This window comes from Lynx canadensis, chromosome B3 (assembly GCF_007474595.2).
Source record: "Lynx canadensis isolate LIC74 chromosome B3, mLynCan4.pri.v2, whole genome shotgun sequence".
NCBI lineage: Eukaryota > Metazoa > Chordata > Mammalia > Carnivora > Felidae > Lynx > Lynx canadensis.
Window position 1 is genome coordinate 52,215,414 of NC_044308.2, and position 19,646 is coordinate 52,235,059.

A 19,646-nucleotide genomic window follows, 5' to 3' on the forward strand; every position below is an offset into this window, starting at 1 on the left:
AACCTGCTTCCTGCCTCAGCATCACATAAACTGCCACATTTCCCAGAAAGAAGGAAAATACACTGGAGAATGATGAAAAATACAAGGAGAATGACTAGAAGACAGAAAATGAAAAAGAAAATAACCAATCAATAACATCTCAGATGCTGGGGTGCATCCCAGACTTATTTTTCATAGTATCTGCAGCCCAAAGCATTTTCCTTGCGGCTCAGATGATCTTGATTCCAGAGTCAAATAGGCTTCTACATTTCTCCTTCCTGGTAGTGTTTAGGATTACCCAAAACACCAGGTACACAGGTGGCCCCCAGTTGTCAAAATTTAGGACAACTGCTGCTGCATATCCATTTTTAGGGGCGGAGCAATCACACATCATGTTCTAAGTGAATAAAACCATCACAGAAAGTTAAATGTGGCCCAGGAACCTCAGGGCCCAGGGCACACGGTATTCAGAACTGAAGTTGTACAGCCCCTCTTCTGAGGCTTTCATGATTGCCTCCCACTGCTCCCAGTTGGTTAGCTGGGACCAGGTCATCTGCTGGTCCTTCCAGGGGCGCTGCAGACTCTGCTCTGATCCCTCCGCTCTGTTTGGAAAACTTGCTCTCTGCTCATTTTGTCCAACTGTGTTGCTTCTCAACCTTCTCCTAAGCACTATGCAATTTGTGTGCCCCTACTCAGACTGCTCCTGGACTCCTAACTCCCATGTGAAACATCTGGAAATTAATCTGGATTGAGAGATACTTTACCATTGCTGCTCCCCCAGACCTGTCCTCTGAGAAGAAGCAACCACAACTTTCCTCTTATTATTCTGTCACTATCCTAATACTGGATGTTAATTGGGATTTTATTGAAGATTTGACATTGTTTCTTTCACAATGAAATCGATCCAACAGCAGCTACACTGCCTTAGAAACAGCTCCATATTTCTATGGTATTCCTTAGTTATTTGCCCAATTTGTCACTGTCCAACTTCACTTTCTTAATAAATTGACATTATCAGTGGTGCCTGATGCATCAAATGTGCACAATTCAGAGGACTGCCAGATGTTGCTCTGACTCATGCCAACTGAGGAGCTATGCTCCTGCCCCCCACGACCCCGAACAGCAGCTCTGAGGTGGCATTCATTCGAACCCCTGTTTATCAAGTGCCTCCCCAGTGCCAGTTTCTATGCTGGGATGCAAGAGAGACAAAGTCCCACTGTAGGGATCTCATCTAATGTGGGAAACACACAAACCCAAAGTAAATAGACAAAATGATGAACAACACTGAGATAGTGCTGTGAAAGCAATAAATGAGTGTCATGGCAGAAAGAAGGGAAGGTCAGGGAAAGCCCAAGGACCTGACATTTAAGCTGAGATGTTTAGAATGTGAGAAATGGGAATGTGGGTCTGAAGGAAGGGGCCATGAGAAGACCCTGGGATGGGAAAGGAACTTGGCAGATTTGGGGAAATGAACAACGACAATGGGGCTAAGACTTAGCAAGAGAAGGGGAAATGAGATTAGAGAGGTGGGCAAGGTGAGCTCTCCCAGGATTCTGAGGACCACAGTAAGGATTTGAGACTTGAAGCAGGGGAGTGACATGATCTGATTTGCATTTTAAAAAGACTGTAGTTGCCATGAGGTTACCAATGATTCCATTAGTATCCGTGGGCCCAAGTCACTGTCTGCAGCTGTGGAAACTGCACAGGCTATTGGGACCCATTTTTCCTCCAAACGGGAGCCCAGGGTAAAGAGCTAAGGAGGATGGGTTTTCCTTGTCTTGAAGAAACATCCCTTTGCTCCTCAGAGCCTCACCAGGACGATCACAATGTTCTTCTCACTAGACCACAAGCTCCTGGAGGGCAAGGTAGGGTCTTATTCACTGTGGCCCCAGCACCTGGTGTCTGGTAAATCCTGGCTGAGGGAATGGTTGACTGCACTGGTCTCTAACGGTAGCATCTCAGGTTAGGGGTCTGGTGCCACCACTATCCTAGACATGGAGTAGAAAAGCCTTGAGGGGACGTCTGCAGCTGGTCAAGCACTGGGCTAAGAGAAACACACTAATGCCTATAAACCTCTGAGGCACGACACTACCTCATACTGCCAAAGCTTTTTCTTTGGGGTTGAAGATATTTTTCATAGAACTAACTTGAGTACCATCACACTCTAAGTATTCATTTATTTAGCCTATATATTCTGCCGTATTTTTTTTGCTGAGTAAACATCATTTTTTTGGAGGAGTTTTAGGTTCACAGAGCACAGTACAGAGAGTTCCAATATACTCCTTGTCCCACACTTACAAACCCTCCCCCATCTACATCCTGCAGCAGAGTGGTACGTTTGTTATAAATGAAGAACCTACATTGACATCATTATCACCCAAAGTCCATACATTACATTAGGGTTCGCTCATGGCGGTGCACATTCTACAGGATTGGACAAATATACACTGACATGTCTCTACCAGCCATGATTCTTTTAATAAAGAATCCAGTTCTTGGGCTTCCTTCCCACTTCCAGGTCAGTTCCCTTGCTGGACCCCCTGTGACAAGGTATCCGGAGTCCCTTTGTCCCAGGATGTGGTACCTGTGGTCCTTACCTTTCTTTTCTCCAGTAAAGGGCACAAAGTCTTCCCTGTCTTTCTGTTCCAAAGCCTCCTTCTCCAGGTACATAAGGAGGTGCTCACGATCAAATGGGCCAGTGGCTGCTTTCTGTGTCTGGTCTTTCTGTCGCAATCCAGCCGGTAGCAGGGCGCTCTGATGACACAGAGGTGTGAGCAGGAAGGAAGGTGTTTGCCCTACTGATGCTCTGTTACCCGCCCCCCACCCCAGCCCTGCTGATACTGGGGAGGCAGGGCACCTGTGCAGAGACGTATACGTGAACTGAGGACCGAGGTCTCTGGCATGTCTCTGAGGCCCTACTTGCTCTAACATCCTGTGCTGAGAGGAAGGCTCCCAGTGAGTGCAGGCAGAACATAAACGGCTCGAGCAGCCTCTGAATCTTCTGTAGCTGCTTTCTAGAATGTGGTGGCAAAAGTCCAGCCACGCTTCGTGGCCTCCTTCCTCACAGATCACACTTAGGTTTGGCCAGCTCTGTACCCAATGTGCTCCTAGGCAGGCATATGGAGACAAATGAGGAGCCAACATGGCTATCCTCTCCTATCTCTAGCCTCTCTCCTAGGAAAACATCCAAGCACGTGAGCAAATAGGGTAGATGCTGATACTTGCTTGATGAAGCTTAGGGATTCCTTAAGTTTCAAAACTAAAAAAAAAATTTTAAGTAAATAAAATATCCAATGTCTGGCCTATCAAAATATCATATAAATAATTTTTAGCGACATTTTTATTTATAGTAAAAACCACTATTTTGGATGCCTCTGATTCTAAGTTTAAGATAACACTATCAGGGCTGAAGAAAGTGTTTGCTAAACAAACACTGTAACAAGCTACTTAGCATTTCAAGAGCTGATAAAAATATTAGAAGCTCTACTTAAATTTACATGATATTGTTGTTACAATAACTCAAATCTATCCATTGCTGTAAGATCACCAAAGGCTTCAAGTTATTTATACAGTTTTTATAAATAAGATATAAAACAGATCTGTATTTGGGGGTAAAGACTTGGTTTAAATACCACCTCTGGTGTTTACTAATATGGGATCTTATATCAATTACCTCTCCTAGTTTGTCCCCCTCATATATGAAATGGGAATAAAATTTTTTAATTTTTGTAATTTTTAATTTTTTAAATTTTATTTATTTGAGAGAGAGAGAGAAAGCATGCACAAGTGGGGGAGGGGCAAAGGGAGGGGCAGGGGGCAGAGAATGAGAAAGAGAGAGAGAGAGAGAGAGAATATCCCAAGCAGGCTCCACACTCAGCATGGAGCCTGACACAGGGCTTGATCCCATGACCGTGGGATCATGACCTGAGCCGAAATCAAGTCAGACACTCAACTGACTGAGCCACCCAGGCGCTCCTGAATGGGAATAATATAATTTACTCCAATGGCTTCTGTGCCCAGTAGACTGTATGACCTCACAATAGAACTTTGGTAAGATTTGTTCCCTTTCCCTCTTTCTTTTCTTCCTCCCTAAGTCAGACTGTTCCTTTCTTAAGAAATGGAAAATATTTTTTACTATTTACATTAAATTGGTTTTTGGGAAATACGTTTGCCGTATTATACAGATGTGGCTACTGAGGTTCTTTATGAATTTGTCAGAGTGAATCACCCAGAACCAATCAGGGGAAGAACCCAGAATTTGCATTTGGAGCTAAGGGATCTCTCTACCATTGTTTAATGACCAAGCCACACCATTTATCCCATACTATCATGACCCACGCTGCTTCAGTTCCAGGTCACTAACCTTGGGATCTAGGTCATCAAGAACATTTTCCAACTGTTTCAGTTCCTCTTCTGAGAGTTTGCCAAGAAGCTCATCTTCATCGATGTTCTTGTATTTCTCCAGCTCTTTTTGAAAAGGGAGTGCCATGGTTTCTTATATGCCCTTCTCATGGGTCATGAACATTTAAACAGACCAGCTTCCCAGGACTTCAGAATACTACAAATAAGAAAGAGACACTGTTATTTTATTCCATGAACTGGACTTATTGACAGGAGACAGGGCTCTGCTATCTGCCAACGGAGTCTTTATTGGACGAATAATTCAAAGAAAAGGTAATATCACCTCCCTCCGCAGAGCAACCAGACAGCTTACAAAGGGTTTTCATATGCATTCTTTCACTTATTTAGATCTTTCCAAGCAGTCTAGAAAGGAATCCTGGACAGATATTAATATCCCATTTTACAGATGAAGATTCTGAGGCAAAGGTGGCTAAGTGCCTTGCTCGAGGCTCCAGAGCTGGCATGTGCCAGGCGTCCTGGTTCCCAGTGGAGTAGAGAGCCTTTCTACCACACTACTCTGCCTCCTCCAGCTTTCCATAGAAAACAGTGAAAAACAATGCATGAATTGTAAAGCCGTTGTAAGAAGCATACTTGTGTCTTTTCAGGGAGAGAGTGATGTGAGGAATACAAAATGGGGCTCATTCAGGAAAGAGTCTGGAATGTCCGTGTGAGAAAGCATTGTTCATTAACTCCCTGCAATTCATCTAAGTAAGATTCTAAAATCCTGACTACATACTCTCTCCATGTTTCTCTTTTCTTCTTCCCTCATCTTCTGTTCTCTTTCTAGTCCCATAGTCCCATTTCTTTTTCTTTTTTTTTTTTAAGTAGGCTTCACTTCCAGTGCAGAGCCCAACATGGGCTTGAACTCACAACCCTGAGATGAAGAACTAAGCTGAAATCAAGAGTCTGATGCTTAACTGACTGAGCCACCCAGCAGCCCCTAGTCCCATTTCCTTTTTGTTTCCTTAGTCATGCTCCCTATCTCGTTATACCTCTAGTCCATTCTCCTTCCAACCCACTCTTTTATACCACCTCACTCCTAAACTTTCACTCAAAATGAAATTTTTACTCAATCCCATCTTTCCTGCAGAGGATTTTTCATCTCTCCTCTAGAAAGATAATATTGCATTTAGGAAATAGCAAGGTGCTTACTTAGCTGATTGTGTTTCTCCTTAGACAGTATTAACCTCAATCAGATCTTTCAAGGCAATTAATATTTGCTGTATGCCTACCATTTGTCAGGCACGGGTCTAGACAGCAGCAACACAAAGATAAGCAAGATGTGATCCTTCCTTCAAGAAGATCACAGCTCAGTGAGACACCTGAATAGAGATAACACCACTTGATAAGTGTTATAACAGAAGGATTAAATAGGTTTAAAAACACAAGAGGGAGGCACCTGGGTGGCTTAGTCGGTTGAACATCCGACTTTGGTTCAGGTCATGATCTTGCAGCTCGTGAGTTCGAGCCCCATGTTGGGCTCTGTAATGCCAGCACAGAGCCCAGAGCCTGCTTTGGATTCTGTGTCTCCATCTCTCTCTGCTCCTCCCCTGCTCATTCTCTCTTTCTCTTTCTCTCAAAAATAAACATTAAAAAAAAATTAAAAACACAAGAGGAAGTAATCATCAGGTAAGAGAGGTGGAGAGTTGAGGGGAAACTGTGAAAAAGGGGTTGCATTTGAGCCCTGAAGAAAAAGACCATAGATGGGTGTGGGTGGGGAAGGATTATTCCAGAGAAAAGAGCAGCATAAACAAAGGCACAAAGATAAGAAGGTAGGTGGTATGTTGGTGAAGGGTTGATGTGCTATGGGGAGAGGAAGAAAATAAAGGCAAGACAGGGACACTTGGGCAGGGCCTTCCCTATGAGTCTTGCCAAGGACGTTGGGCTTTATTCTGTCGGAGATGGGGAGCCACCATACATTTTTATTTTTATTATTTATTATTTATTTTTTATTTAAAAAATGTTTATATTTGAGAGAGAGAGAGAGAGAACATGAGGGGGTAGGGGCAGAAGGAGAGGGGGTGAAAGAATACCAAGCAGGCTCTGCACTGTCAGCACGGTGCACTCAAGGCTCAAACTCACGGACCATGAAATCATAACCTGAGCCAAAATCAAAAGTTGGATGCTCAACTGACTGAGCCACCCAGGCACCCCTCCACCACAAATTTTTAAAGTAAAGGAATGATCTGAGAAGTGCTGTTTTTTTATAGAAAGTAATTCAAAAGGTAAGAATGAAGAATGGGTTGGCATGGGAAGAGACTGGGTGAAAGTGAGCCACTAAAGGGCTATTAGAATGTTGCTCCCCTGTCTTATTAATTCAACTGCTCACCACATTCAAGTTTGTGGTTTTCTACTTGGGTGTCTTTTCCATATACAACATAACTCTCTCATTAGCCAGATTTTTTTTTTTTTTTGAGAGAAAGAGAGAGAGAGCACGGGAGAGCACAGGCACTGTGCCAGTAGGGGGCAGAGGGAGAGGGAGAGAGACAGAATCTTAAGCGGGTTCCACGCCCAATGCAGAGACCAATGTGGGGCTTGATCTCATGACTCCGAAATTAAGAGTCAGACACTTAACCGACTGAGCCACCCAGCCGTCCCTAGCCAGACTTCTTTTAAGCTTCCATTGCTATAGTCCAGTGAAACAAACAAAACCCTCCTGCAAAAACTATCCCACTAAAGTCAGAGAACAATTGGATCATATGCACTTTGTTCTGGTCTCTGCAACCGCTTATTTATCATGTGACACTGGGCATAGATCTAAATCTGCCAGAGCCTTAACCATCAAATGAACTGGTTGAACAATCCTACTTAAAGTTACATAGTTTTCCACATTTAACATTCTGAAATTGAGATGTGTTTTACAATGGATGATCCTACGATTACTGTTGGCCCAGCAGCAGTCAAGATGTACTTGACATTGCCTACAAATGCATAAATATCAAAAGTACCAGCTTCAAAACTAGAAGAATGAGTGTCAGGGATTTGGAAAAAAAAAAATCCACAGGGCTTTAAAAAATAGTACACCACTCTTTTTAAACCTAATGGAGAAGGAGTGAGAGAGGTGGTGACTCAGGCATGTTTAGCAACCCTCCCAAAGGAAGGCCCAGGTTAAGCTAGCTCTACATAATTACAGAGCAGGGTTAAGGACCCAGCATTAATGCCTTTTAGTTCTTTTATAGGTTTTTAAAAAAATTACCACTCTTTTTTTTTTTAAGTTTATTTATCCATCCTGAGAGAATGCATAAGTGGGGGAGGGGCAGAGAGCAAGGGGAAGAAAGAGAGAATCTCAAGCAGGTTCCACACTGACAGCTGCTCAGAGCCCAATGTGGGGATCGAACTCACAAACCGTGAGGTCATGACCTGAGCCACAGTAGGCTGCTTAGCCGCCTGAGCGCCCCAAAACAATTACTACTCTAAATGGCACAGAGGAGATACTGTGTGGAAAAAAAACAGACATTAATGACTGAATCAAAAAGTGGCCCAAACAGAAAACATGAATAGACACTTCTCTAAAGAAGACATCCAGATGGCCAACAGGCACATGAAAAGATGTTCAGCGTCGCTCCTTATCAGGGAAATACAAATCAAAACCACACTCAGGTATCACCTCACGCCAGTCAGAGTGGCCAAAATGAACAAATCAGGAGACTATAGATGCTGGAGAGGATGTGGAGAAACGGGAACCCTCTTGCACTGTTGGTGGGAATGCAAATTGGTGCAGCCGCTCTGGAAAGCAGTGTGGAGGTTCCTCAGAAAATTAAAAATAGACCTACCCTATGACCCAGCAATAGCACTGCTAGGAATTTATCCAAGGGATACAGGAGTACTGATGCATAGGGGCACTTGTACCCCAATGTTCATAGCAGCACTCTCAACAATAGCCAAATTATGGAAAGAGCCTAAATGTCCATCAACTGATGAATGGATAAAGAAATTGTGGTATATATACACAATGGAATACTATGTGGCAATGAGAAAAAATGAAATATGGCCTTTTGTAGCAACGTGGATGGAACTGGAGAGTGTGATGCTAAGAGAAATAAGCCATACAGAGAAAGACAGATACCACATGGTTTCACTCTTATGTGGATCCTGAGAAACTTAACAGGAACCCATGGGGGAGGGGAAGGAAAAAAAAAAAAAAAAGAGGTTAGAGTGGGAGAGAGCCAAAGCATAAGAGACTGTTAAAAACTGAGAACAAACTGAGGGTTGATGGGGGGTGGGAGGGAGGGGAAGGTGGGTGATGGGTATTGAGGAGGGCACCTTTTGGGATGAGCACTGGGTGTTGTATGGAAACCAATTTGTCAATAAATTTCATATATATAAAAAAAAAAAAAAGTGGCCCAAAGATTGAACTCTAAAGGTGAAGAACTTTTAAGAATACTAACCAATTCATTTCACTTGCACTTTCCCTTTTTATGCCCAGGGTGATCTATAACTTAAAAAATGTATTCATAGAAGCTTTATTTCAAACCAAAAGCTGTAAATAAACTGAATGATCATTCGTAGGTCAATGCATAAACAAATCGTGGTATATCTACATAATGGAATCTATCAGAAGTAAAAAGGAATGAACTACTGAAACACACTAGAACATGGAGGAACATCAAAATAATTATGCTGAATGAAAGAAGCCAGACCCAAAAGAATGCATATGGTATGACTCCACTTACTAAAATGCTAGAGAGTGTAAACTAATCTATATGACAGAAAAGTAAATTAATAGCTGCTTGGGAATGGAAGAGAGAGAGGTAGCAAAGGGCAGAGGGGAGGATCCATAAGGGGTATGAGGAAAATTTTGAGCTATACATATGTTTGTTCACTACCTTGATTGTGGTGATGGTTTCACAGGTGCATGCATGTTAAAACTTAGCAAACTGCACACTTTAAATATATGCAATTTTAAAAGATAAATATATGCAATTTGTTATATGTAAATTAAAAGATGTCAAAAAAGTCTATGTGTAAGTCTAAAGCTGCTCTTTCAATAAAGTCAAAATTATACTTTTAAGAAAATGCATCATATTTTAATTGACAGCATTTTTTCCTTAGTGGTACACAAAATATTGATGTTTTACAGTCAGTGGTATCTTAGAGCTGATAAGATTCTATTTGTTTCTATTCCAGGATTCTACAACTATCCTCCCAATTTCACATCTTCCTGTGAAACTGACTTGCTCTCCTGATTTTCTAGATCATACCATTAATCTATCAGTCATTCACATTAAAAACTTGGACCACCCTCAGATTCTTCCCCACCTTTTTAAAATGTTTATTTACGAGAGAGAGAGAGAGAGAGAGAGAGAGAGACAGACAGACAGACAGACAGGAGGGGCAGAGAGAGGGGGAGACACAGAATCTGAAGCAGGCTCCAGGTTCTGAGCTGTCAGCACAGAGCCCAAGACAGGGCTCAAACTCACAAACCGCGAGATCATGACCAGAGCCAAAGTCAGACACTTAACTGACTGAGCCACCCAGGCGCCTGTCTCCCCCTTCTTTTCATGTCCACTTGGTTAGCATCTCCTGTAGACTCTTACTGCAACAGAACTTTTCACACCACGCCTTCCTGTCACTCTTGTTTTGGACCTTTGTCCTTTGGGCCTGGATTACTCTAATCACATCTTGAAAGGTTTCTGTTCTTCCTTCTAAGCCACCAGCGCACCACAATCAGACAATCAGATCATCTTTCTTCACACTGCTAACAAGCCACTTCTCTGGGCAAGGACTTAACAATGGCCCCCTCTTGTCTACAGAATGAAAATTCAGACAGTCTAGCATCCAAAACTCCCATAATTTGGCTTCAATATGCACTTTCTGTTTTCTGTCTTCATTACTTTCTCCAGGGAGTTACTCTACTCCAGCCAAAAAGGCTTATTCGCTCTCTGTGATAGGCAGAATAATGACACCCTACAGATGTCCAGATGCTAATCCTCAGGACCAAGAATATGTTACTTTACATGGCAAAAGGGACCATGTGGGTTAAATCAAGGATCTTAAAATAGGGAGATTATCCTGGATTATCTGGGTGAGCCCAATGTAATCACAGGGGCTCTTAAAAGATGGAAAAGGAAAGCAGAAGAGCCAGAGAAGACATGATGATAGAAGCAGAGGGTCAGGGTGATGCTGGCTTTGAAGAGAGAGGAAGGGGGTGAAAGCCAAGAAATGTGACTGCCCTCTAGGAGCTGGGAAAGGCAAGGAAATGGATTATTTTCTAGAGCTTTCAGAAGAGAGGGCAGACCTGCTGACACCTTGATGTTATCCCAGGGAAACCTGTTTTGGATTTCCAACCTCCAAAACTGTAACATACTAAATTCTTGTTGTTTTAAGCCACTGAATTTGTGACAGCAGCAATAGGAACCTAATACACTTTCTTACCCATACATTTCCATTTTTCAAGATAATTGTTTGAGTATCTTGTTTGCCCCTCCACATCCACTCCCCACCTTGCTCTGTGCCCCAGGAATATAATGTATTTACTGCATGAATGGGCTCTCTTGCTCTCTGGTTTATGTTTGGCCAACAGGAGGCTCTACAAAGAAACCAGAGAGCAGGGAACAAGGAGGTTGGTCCAGAAGGTCCTTTCTATACACAGCTGCTCTCCCATCTAGCTGACTTCAGGCCTGGGGGTGGTGAAGGGTCCCTGTTGTGACTAGTGCCAGATTTCTGTCTTACTGAATTCCCTAAACCCGCTCTGCATCTTTGTAAATAGCCTCTTTATTAAAACTTCTTCAAACTGTTCAGTTTGAGTGTGTCCTCTGTTTCTTGTTGAAACCTTGGCTGATACAGTAATATTCCTTGGAATGCCCTGCTCTATGCTCATGGCCTATCCATGTGCTCTGCTTTTGAGACCTGGCTCAAATCCCAGCTCTGCAGGACCACAGAATGTCAGAGCCGACTGAAGCCTTAAAGAGCATCCAGTCCAGCAACATAGATGGTTTTTCTCCTACTTCCCCGGTCACTCCGTCTTGGTCTCTTTTGGCAATTCCTTTTCCTCCATCTTAACTACTGGCATATTCAGGTCCTGTTTTAGAACTTCTCTCCTACGAATCTCCCTGAGGGAACTCAACACCTCCAAAGTTTTAACTATAATCCATATCTTAAAGACCCCCAAATCCATATATTTGTCCTAGACTTTCTTCCTGAGGCCTAGGTCCAAATATTTCCAACTGCCAAGCCAACATCTTTCCTTGGCTGTCTCAAGCACCTCTGAGTACTCTCATCATTTGACCTACCAAACAGCTTCTCCTCCTCTAGAATTTCCAGTTGGTGCCAAGAAACTAGGGAGCCATCTTTGACACGTTCTTTTTCTTGTCTTCTCCTCACCCATCCATCACCAAACCCTGTCCTTACCTGAACATGTTAGAATCCACCTATTTCACTTGTCTGCCCTGCCACATCCAGTCTTAACCCTTTGATCCTTTCTCCATACAAATGATCTTTTTAAAAAACTCTGCCTTATTGCTTAAAATTCTCCAATGGCTTCCCATTGCCTTGTGGATAAGGATCAAATTCAGAGTCTGGCCTCTGTCATCCTCATCAGCCTCATCCTGCACTGCACTCCCCATCCCTTCCTGGCTCCAGCCTCCTGGACCACCTCCAATTCCTGGATCATGCCTTATGTTGCTCCCTCTGCTCAGAGCACTAGTTACCCCACCCCACTCTCAGTTAAATGCTGTCTTGTTCATCTTCTCGCCTCATGTAAGCTTCAATTTCTCCGGAAGGCCTTGTTCAGACACCAAGACAAGGTCGGGGTCACTTTCCTCTCCCATGGCATACACCCTTGATCACAGCTCCTCTTGACTTCATTACCACTGCTTGTTTTACCTCTGTCTTCCTTGCTAATCTCTGTGAGGGTGGGAACTATACCAGTTTTGTTCAGTGTTATAATCCTGGCTCTCAACACAAGTCTTGACCCAGAGTAGGCATCCAACAAATGCAAATGAAGGAAGTGAGCTCAGAGAGGTGAAGTGACCCACTGGTCCAGAGTTCATTCCACTACATGCCTCTACTCTGTGCCATGGAACTGAGACCACCTAAGACCACAGGAATCACTCCTCTTCCTAAATTCACACTATGTCACCAATTTGGTATTCATCCCTTGCTCTCTCATTATCTTTTCATGTTTGTCACATGTATGGTTTTCTCTCCAACTCTTACCACAAACTCCCAGAGGACAGGGACAACATCATAATTCTTTATATTCTTACGCTTCTCAAGCTCAGGTTTGTATATTCATTTAACAAATAAGTACTGAACGCTCACCTTTTTCAGATACCGCTGGGACAAGAGCACTGAACAAAACAAATGATATCCTGTGCTCCAACCAAGCTCACAGTTTGGGAGGGCAAGAGATGTTAATTAATTAGCTACAGTAACGTGTTGATAAATAGAATGGTACCCTTAAAACAAACCGCATACACTGCATTTAATGAAGGGGTGTCAAAGCCAGAAGAGAGAAAAAATAGTGCATCCTCCTGGAGCACAACTGTGACTTAAAGATCTGGGGGAAAGCTAGTTACTATCATTTAATAAAACACATAGGTATACTGTGGAGAAGAATGCAGCATTCACAGAATTGTAAAAGGCAAGTTGCAGATCTCTGGCTCATGATTGGCTGGCCTGCTTCAGCTCCGTCCTGGGCCCCACAAAGGCTCACATCTGGTCACTCCTCCCGTTGGCGATGCCACAGTGGAAAGTCTGCAAAGCGCTGCTTCAGCCTCCCCTCCGGCACAGCGTCTGTCCCATGGCAAGCACTCAACGTGCAACAAGATACAAATGTACACGCTAGAATGAAGCGAGTGCCAAGCAAGTCTTCCCAGAGTCCAGGTGGGCACGCACACCAAGTCAGTTAGGAGAACGGAAAACGGAGGAAGGACTAGAGCTGAAGGACAAATGACCTGGGTCTTCCAATCACTCTTATATTACCCAAAGACACAAGCCCTGGGGAGGAAAACAAGGAGTGCGGCTTTCTTTGCTTCTTTGTCCACTACCTTATTTGTACAACAGCGGTATGAGAGGAAAAGCAGATACCACACCAAGCGCCCAGCCTCTGGCCCTGCCTACACACAAAGACTTGGAGCCAAAGCCAAAACAAGCAGTCCGATTTATTAAACCCCGTCCAAACCAAAGGCGAATTTTTACAAAAGACTACGCAAAAAAATACTCTTAAAAACACAGTGAAAAGTTTTTAAATGGGCAAAACTGTGCCGTTAAGTTACTTTGGAGTATACATCTCTAGGAAGGCTCATAGAAAGGACAGACGCCGCACTGGGAGAGGAGGGGGCCAGGGAGGGGGCTGGAGAAGGGGGACTCAGGCTTCAACTATACTGGTGATGATTTATTCCCAAGTAGGGGTGGGGAAGTGAGAAGTTGCTATTCTTTATTATAAATCTTCAATATTTCATAATAGTTTAAAAATAACCAGTGAACCAACATGCACAAGGGTCAAATCTACATTTTCTGATAGTAAATTAGAACAAAATCGGCATATCAATGTATCTTCCAACAAGACATGAGTTATTCCTATATATTTAATTCCTTTCTAGCTGTAGGCAAATGCAAAAATGTGTACAAAACACATAGTCTGTGGGCACCCGGGTGGCTCAGTCAGTTAAGTGTCCGACTTCAGCTTGGGTCATAATCTCACAGTTTGTGGGTTGACGCCCCTCATCTGGGCTCTGTGCTGACAGCTTAGAGCTTGGAGCCTGCTTCGGATTCTGTGTCTCCCTCTCTCTGCCCCTTGCCCACTCACGCTCTATCTCTGTCTCTCTCTCAAAAAAAAATAAACATTTTTTTTTTAAATAACCACATAGCTTGTGTTTTAAAATCTAGCTATTTGAAGATGGCCCAGTCATGTCTATTTCTCTTTTCCTTCTTTTTCTTTCTTTCTTTTCTTTCTTCCTTAACAAGCAAATGGCTCCTGTCATATTCTGGGAAATACTTTCAGGGGATGAAGGACAGAGAATGCGGTAGGATGCGGAGGAATTTCAGGCAAAAAAGAGACAAGGCAATTGAAGGGAACAAGCTGAAAGGGGAATGAGAAACAGATCTCACCAGACTGAAGACTTTGTCTCTGAGACTACGTGTTGTTAACTTCCCAAACTTACCACACAAAATTTCCCATAGCTCAAATTGTGCTTGAAAACAGTCTCCTTTTAAGACCATGTGCCTACCGGTGAGCCATCCCCTCCAGGTTCATAAGACTTTAAGCAAGGGCCTTGAAGTCAACCAGCCCTGGGTGTGATGGCTACAGGTCTGTGTGCAAGAGAAGCTTTTCCAAGCCTCTGTTCTTTCCTCCGCAAGACAGGCAAAGAATAGTACTTATTTCAGAAGGTGGAGGTGACAATAGGATAATGTGCGTAGTGGCACGGTGCCTAGCACATGCAAGCCCTCAGTCAAAGCCATTTCATTTTTGCCCTTGGTCTGGGAATAGTCTTTTATTTGGGGTATTTGTTCCCTCTGTTATCTTTGTCAGGATCTGTTAAATATAGAAAGGCAGCAGCTTCTAAGTGTTCCAGGTCAGCGTTGCCAGGTGTAGCAAGCCACCATGTATAGCCTGGCCAAAGAGGGAGATAGGTTTCCACATGGGCAGACAGCAGCCAAGAAGCTTCCTGGCTGGGGCAGAAGCTCTTTCACATGGAAGTCTTAGACTCTTTGCCACACTGCTACCTGGTTTGTAATTCTCTTGGCAGGTCCTGCTTCCTGCTGCTGCCTTATCCCGTTGGCCCGATTCTGTTTTCTAAGGAGTTTCTATTTCCTGACTTCTTGCACTGCACTTGGGTATATGTGCCTTTTTAGTTTTTAACTGCCTATTGGTTCTGGCCATATTCCCTTGCCTTGCCTTCAGGAATTGATGGCTTCTCACTTCCTGACTGACACTATGGGTTCTCTACTTTCTGTCTTTTGATTCACATGCCCTCCCAGCTTCTGCCTGCTTATGTAGTCTTTGACCTATTTTGTCTCTTACTCTGGCATCTGTATTCCAGCTAGGTTTTGATCAATGTTTTGTTATGACTTATAGGTACTATGTGCACCTCAACTCATGACTGCTTATCAATACGATATGCAAAATACTTAGCAAATGGTATGGAATGAGCACTGCCCAGTCAGAATGGTTGTCAGTTCTAAATATCAGGGATGGCTGTCTCTGTACATACTGGCTGAACAGCAGCCCAGCTTACTAGACTCTAGACACCTTCAACTGCCCTGATGAGAGGCCTCTCAGGGCCGGTGCCTCATATTTGCTCCCTACTCAACTCCAGGCTTGGCACAACTGGCCTTGTACCCTGTTTCATGAGCTCCTATTACCCACCGTCCTAGAGCTGACCTTCTCATTAGCACTCTACCCAGCTTTCAATAGGGGAAACCTGGCAACCTACTTAAAGAGATGGGGTAGTCTTGAGGCCAGAACAGGAGGGCAAAACATAAACGTAGAAGTATGTATATTCCAGGTATAGCAAAAGTATCTTTGCAGCAAAAGGCTCTGTATAAAATTGTGTTGTTTCTTCAGAGTTCATTCTGTTTTCCTGCATGGACGACAGGAGGTCTTTTCTGCACATGCCTTCTATGAGCCTCTTTGAACCACTCACTTATGGTCTATAAGAAACAATTTGGTGGTATGCAATTTACTAATAAAGAGAATGAGAGGAAACCCTCTCATTTGACAGAACAACTTCTGTTCTATCAAAAGGCTGGATCTGTTCTTTCCTCAACACTCCCCTAACTCAAAATAAAAACAACCCCTGGAACTTCCTTCTATACGGACACAAATCTTGAATGTAGAGAGGAAAGAACGGTGCTTTCAGGGTGGTTCTTGAGTAGGGCTAGCATTTCAAAGGTTTGGGAATTATCAATACTTTGAGGTTGGAGTTAGGGGATGTAGTGTCATCAGAATAAATGATTGATAGGAGCCAAGAAAAACCAAAAAAGGGGACTACCCCTGAGCCTACTCACACCTCCAACAGGATTTTAATCTCGGAAACTCAAAGCCACGGATTCACTGCGGCTAGGTATCACTAACCGCACAGTTCTCCACAATCCTTTCTCTTTATTGACTTTCCAATTTTATTAATCTCTCCCACTTTTTTAATTTAAAAAGTTCAAACTTACAGAAAGTATAAAAGAACAGTATAATAAATACGAGGATACCATTTTCTTAGATGCACTGCCATCATTTTGCTACATTCCTGAGCTTCCTCCCTCACCCTTACACTTTTCACTTTTCGCCCTTGAATTAGCTCAAAGTTGCAGATATCATGACACGTTTCCTCTAATACCTGTACTTCAAACGACTAAGGACAGAGTCTTACATAACCACAGTACCACTACTGCACCTAAGAAAATGAAAAGTAATTCCATAATATTATTTAATATGCAGCCCATGTTAAGTTAAAATTCTTCCAGTTGTCTCCAAGTCATCTTTTATAGCTTTTTTTTTTTTTTCTGATCTAGGATCCAAAGTTCACAAATGTCAAGTGGTTGTTACATCACTTGAGTATTGTAATCTGCAACACTCCCTGTTCTCCCAACAGTCACCTTTCCAGTCTTTATGGAACACCGCATAGGTGAAATCATGACGTTATTGCATCCCCACAGGAGACTCATAATAGGTGCTGGTGTGCTTGAGCACTAGGCTGAGGTGATAACCTCATTTTTCCATTGGATGGCCACTTTTTCTCTAGGTAATTTGTGGTGAGATAATCCTATTCTCTAACAACCTCTCAAAGGTTCTGAAACCATGGAGGAGTCCTTGCCTGAATCAGTTATGGAAGAGTTTGCACAGCGCTGGTTTTCTGGTTCTCTTATTCCCTTTGTTGTGTATTATTCAAACAATGACCCATCAGTCCTTGTCCTCTCTTTCCTCAGTGCGTTTGCTCTCTGGTTACTTCTTACTGGGGCTTCCCCCTCCCCCCCCCCCCACCTCCTTGTTGACCACATTTAACCAGCCTCGCAAGACCTTCTCCCTTTACCCGCAGATCTCATGACTTCGCCTTCAGCAAATTAAAAACAAAAGCAAAGAAACACAAGTTGCCTACCAATTTACAGTAATTTACAAACATTAAAGTGGCTGTGATACATATTTATTGGGTTCGACTGAAGAGAGTAGAGAGAGGAAATCAGTTTTATTTTGTTTTTAAATTGGATTCCTAAGCCCTGAAAAAAAAAATCTTTCCTCTTCACTAGGGTAAAGTCACTTGTTCTGTCACAATCAGGCTTTTTGTAATGGTGTTGAACAGAAGCGACCTCATCCCTTCAGTTCCCTCATAGGAGCATCTAGGAAGAACAGATGTTTGGAAATGATGGGCCCAAACGCCCCATTTTACACGGAGAAAGAGACTCAGAGAGGTGAAAGGGCTTGCTCAGCTCCTTAATGGTACAGCTAGGACAGGAACCCGGATTAAAAAATACCTCCTGCGATGTTCTTTTGCATTCCCTTCCCAAGTGCCTTGTGATTCGGCCGTTTAATGGGTAAGATGAAGCCCTTGCATTCACGGCCTCCTTCATTGCTCATTTGCATTTTGCCTGCATCACCTTCCCACCTTTGAATGCTTTAAGTATAAATTCCCATTAGAAGCCTTTTATTAATATTTTTATTTTAAAATCAATCTTCCTTTCTGCAGATCAACAGGGAAAATTTAGGAAGACTCAGGGAGCACATGCTACCACTACTTTAACCAGGAAAAAAAAAAAAAAATGAAGGTCTTGAGGACCTGCAGCATCAGGCCGCTCCGATTGCCGCTTTCCCGGAGGCTGAAACGCCCGGCGGGTGACAGCTCCAGGGATCTTAAAAAAAGATGCCAGCTAGAATCCACCCTTCCCCATCTCCCGCTTTAACGATGCAGTGACAGGCACAACGCTCCAGGAGCTTGTCTAACGTTCACCGGAGAGAAGAAAGTGGGGAACAAAGCCCAGCTTGGAAAAACCCAGCCCCGCAGCGCGAAGACGGGAGACCGCGCCCTCACTGCAGCGGCCCGCCGGGCTGCCGAGGCTGCGGAGCCGCAGTGCGGAGCGTGGGACACACACCCCGGCGGGCGCCTCTGGCCCGCGCCGCCCCCCGCCGCCCCCCGCCGCCCCGCGCCGCCCGGCACTACCCGCCCGGCCGCGGAGGCTAGAAGCGGCCCGGGTTCCGCGCGCCCGCCCCGCCGAGCGCGGACGCAGCGGAGCATCCTCAAGCCCCGCGGGGAGGGCGCGGCCGCCCACGCGCTGTGGGCCGGGGTCTGCAGACCACGCCTGGCCCCGGCCGGCCCTCACCCCCGCAGCGCGCTCACCCTTACGTGCGCCCATCCCGGAGCCGGCGGTGCGGGCCGTAAGTCCGTCTGCCCCGAGGTAGCGGGGCCGACCGTGCAGGGGCGGCGCCGTGGCCCGGGCGAGCGCGGCGATCAACAGGCGGCTCCCGGCCGGGCGCGGCGCTGGGGCGCGCGGCAGCAGCGGAGCAGCCTGGGAAGCGTAGTTCTAGGCGGCGCGCCGCGGCCGCGCGGAGGCGGGACCCCCTGCCGGGTCCTCCCCTGCAGGTGTCCTCTCCCGGAATCTACGTCCGGACCCCGTCCCAGCTCCGCAGGCGCCGAGGACCTCAGCCTTGGGAGAAAGCTGTGCAGCCTCTTTTGAGAAGCTCGGGGCTACGGATAGGGTGCGTGGCAAAGGCTTTTCAAGCCTGTGAGGAGCAGTTGGGTGAGTGAGCATCTTTACGCGAAAGCATGAGTTTTTACAGGCTTTACTGGGGCCTAGGGCGGGGACCCGGGAAGGAGGAGTAGCTAGGGTAGATGCCTGCAGGGACGGCTTAAGGTAAGACAGGTGGGGTTTAGCAAGGCTGATTTAAAGTTTTGGGGTTAGGTTGTTGGAGAGCCCATGCAGGCGCAGTGGCTTTTACTAGATGTGAGACTAGAAACTATGCCTATCGAGTCTTGGCAACCTCATCTGTAAAATAGGCTTAAAACCTAAACAGGTGTTGTGAGGACTAAACCCATATTAGGTGCGTGTACGAAAGCACCTCTGTTAGGCACTTAACACACCAGTAATAAAGGTCCCTTCCTTGGGGGTTACAGGGGTTCCCGGGCACACTTCTCGCCTGGAAAGTCCTACCTACAGTACTAAGTTAAAAACAGGTGAGCCTCATTGGGCTGGGTAAATGTTAAAACCCGCTCAGTTTGTTATTGTCAGCCTTTTAGCCCGTTAACTTCCTCCCGGAACGTACTGAAATGTGCTGTCTGCCAGGTTCTTGGGCGCTACAAAGATAGAGAAAATACAGTCTTGTCTCTGAAGCATGAAAG

General features: G+C 44.7%; 1 protein-coding gene across 1 annotated transcript in view; it reads right to left on the reverse strand.

Moving 5' to 3' along the window:
- Nucleotides 1-18,732, reverse strand: part of TMOD2 (tropomodulin 2) — a 54,899-nt gene extending 36,167 nt beyond the window's left edge. Inside the window, exons 1-3 of the mRNA XM_030318185.1 lie at nt 18,648-18,732; nt 4,343-4,537; nt 2,577-2,733 (exon numbers count right to left, since the gene is read on the reverse strand). Of these exons, the coding sequence (XP_030174045.1) occupies nt 2,577-2,733; nt 4,343-4,468 (283 nt within the window). The 5' untranslated portion in view covers nt 4,469-4,537; nt 18,648-18,732. The remainder of the gene's footprint in view (nt 1-2,576; nt 2,734-4,342; nt 4,538-18,647) is intronic.
- Between the last annotated feature and the right edge of the window lie 914 nt (nt 18,733-19,646).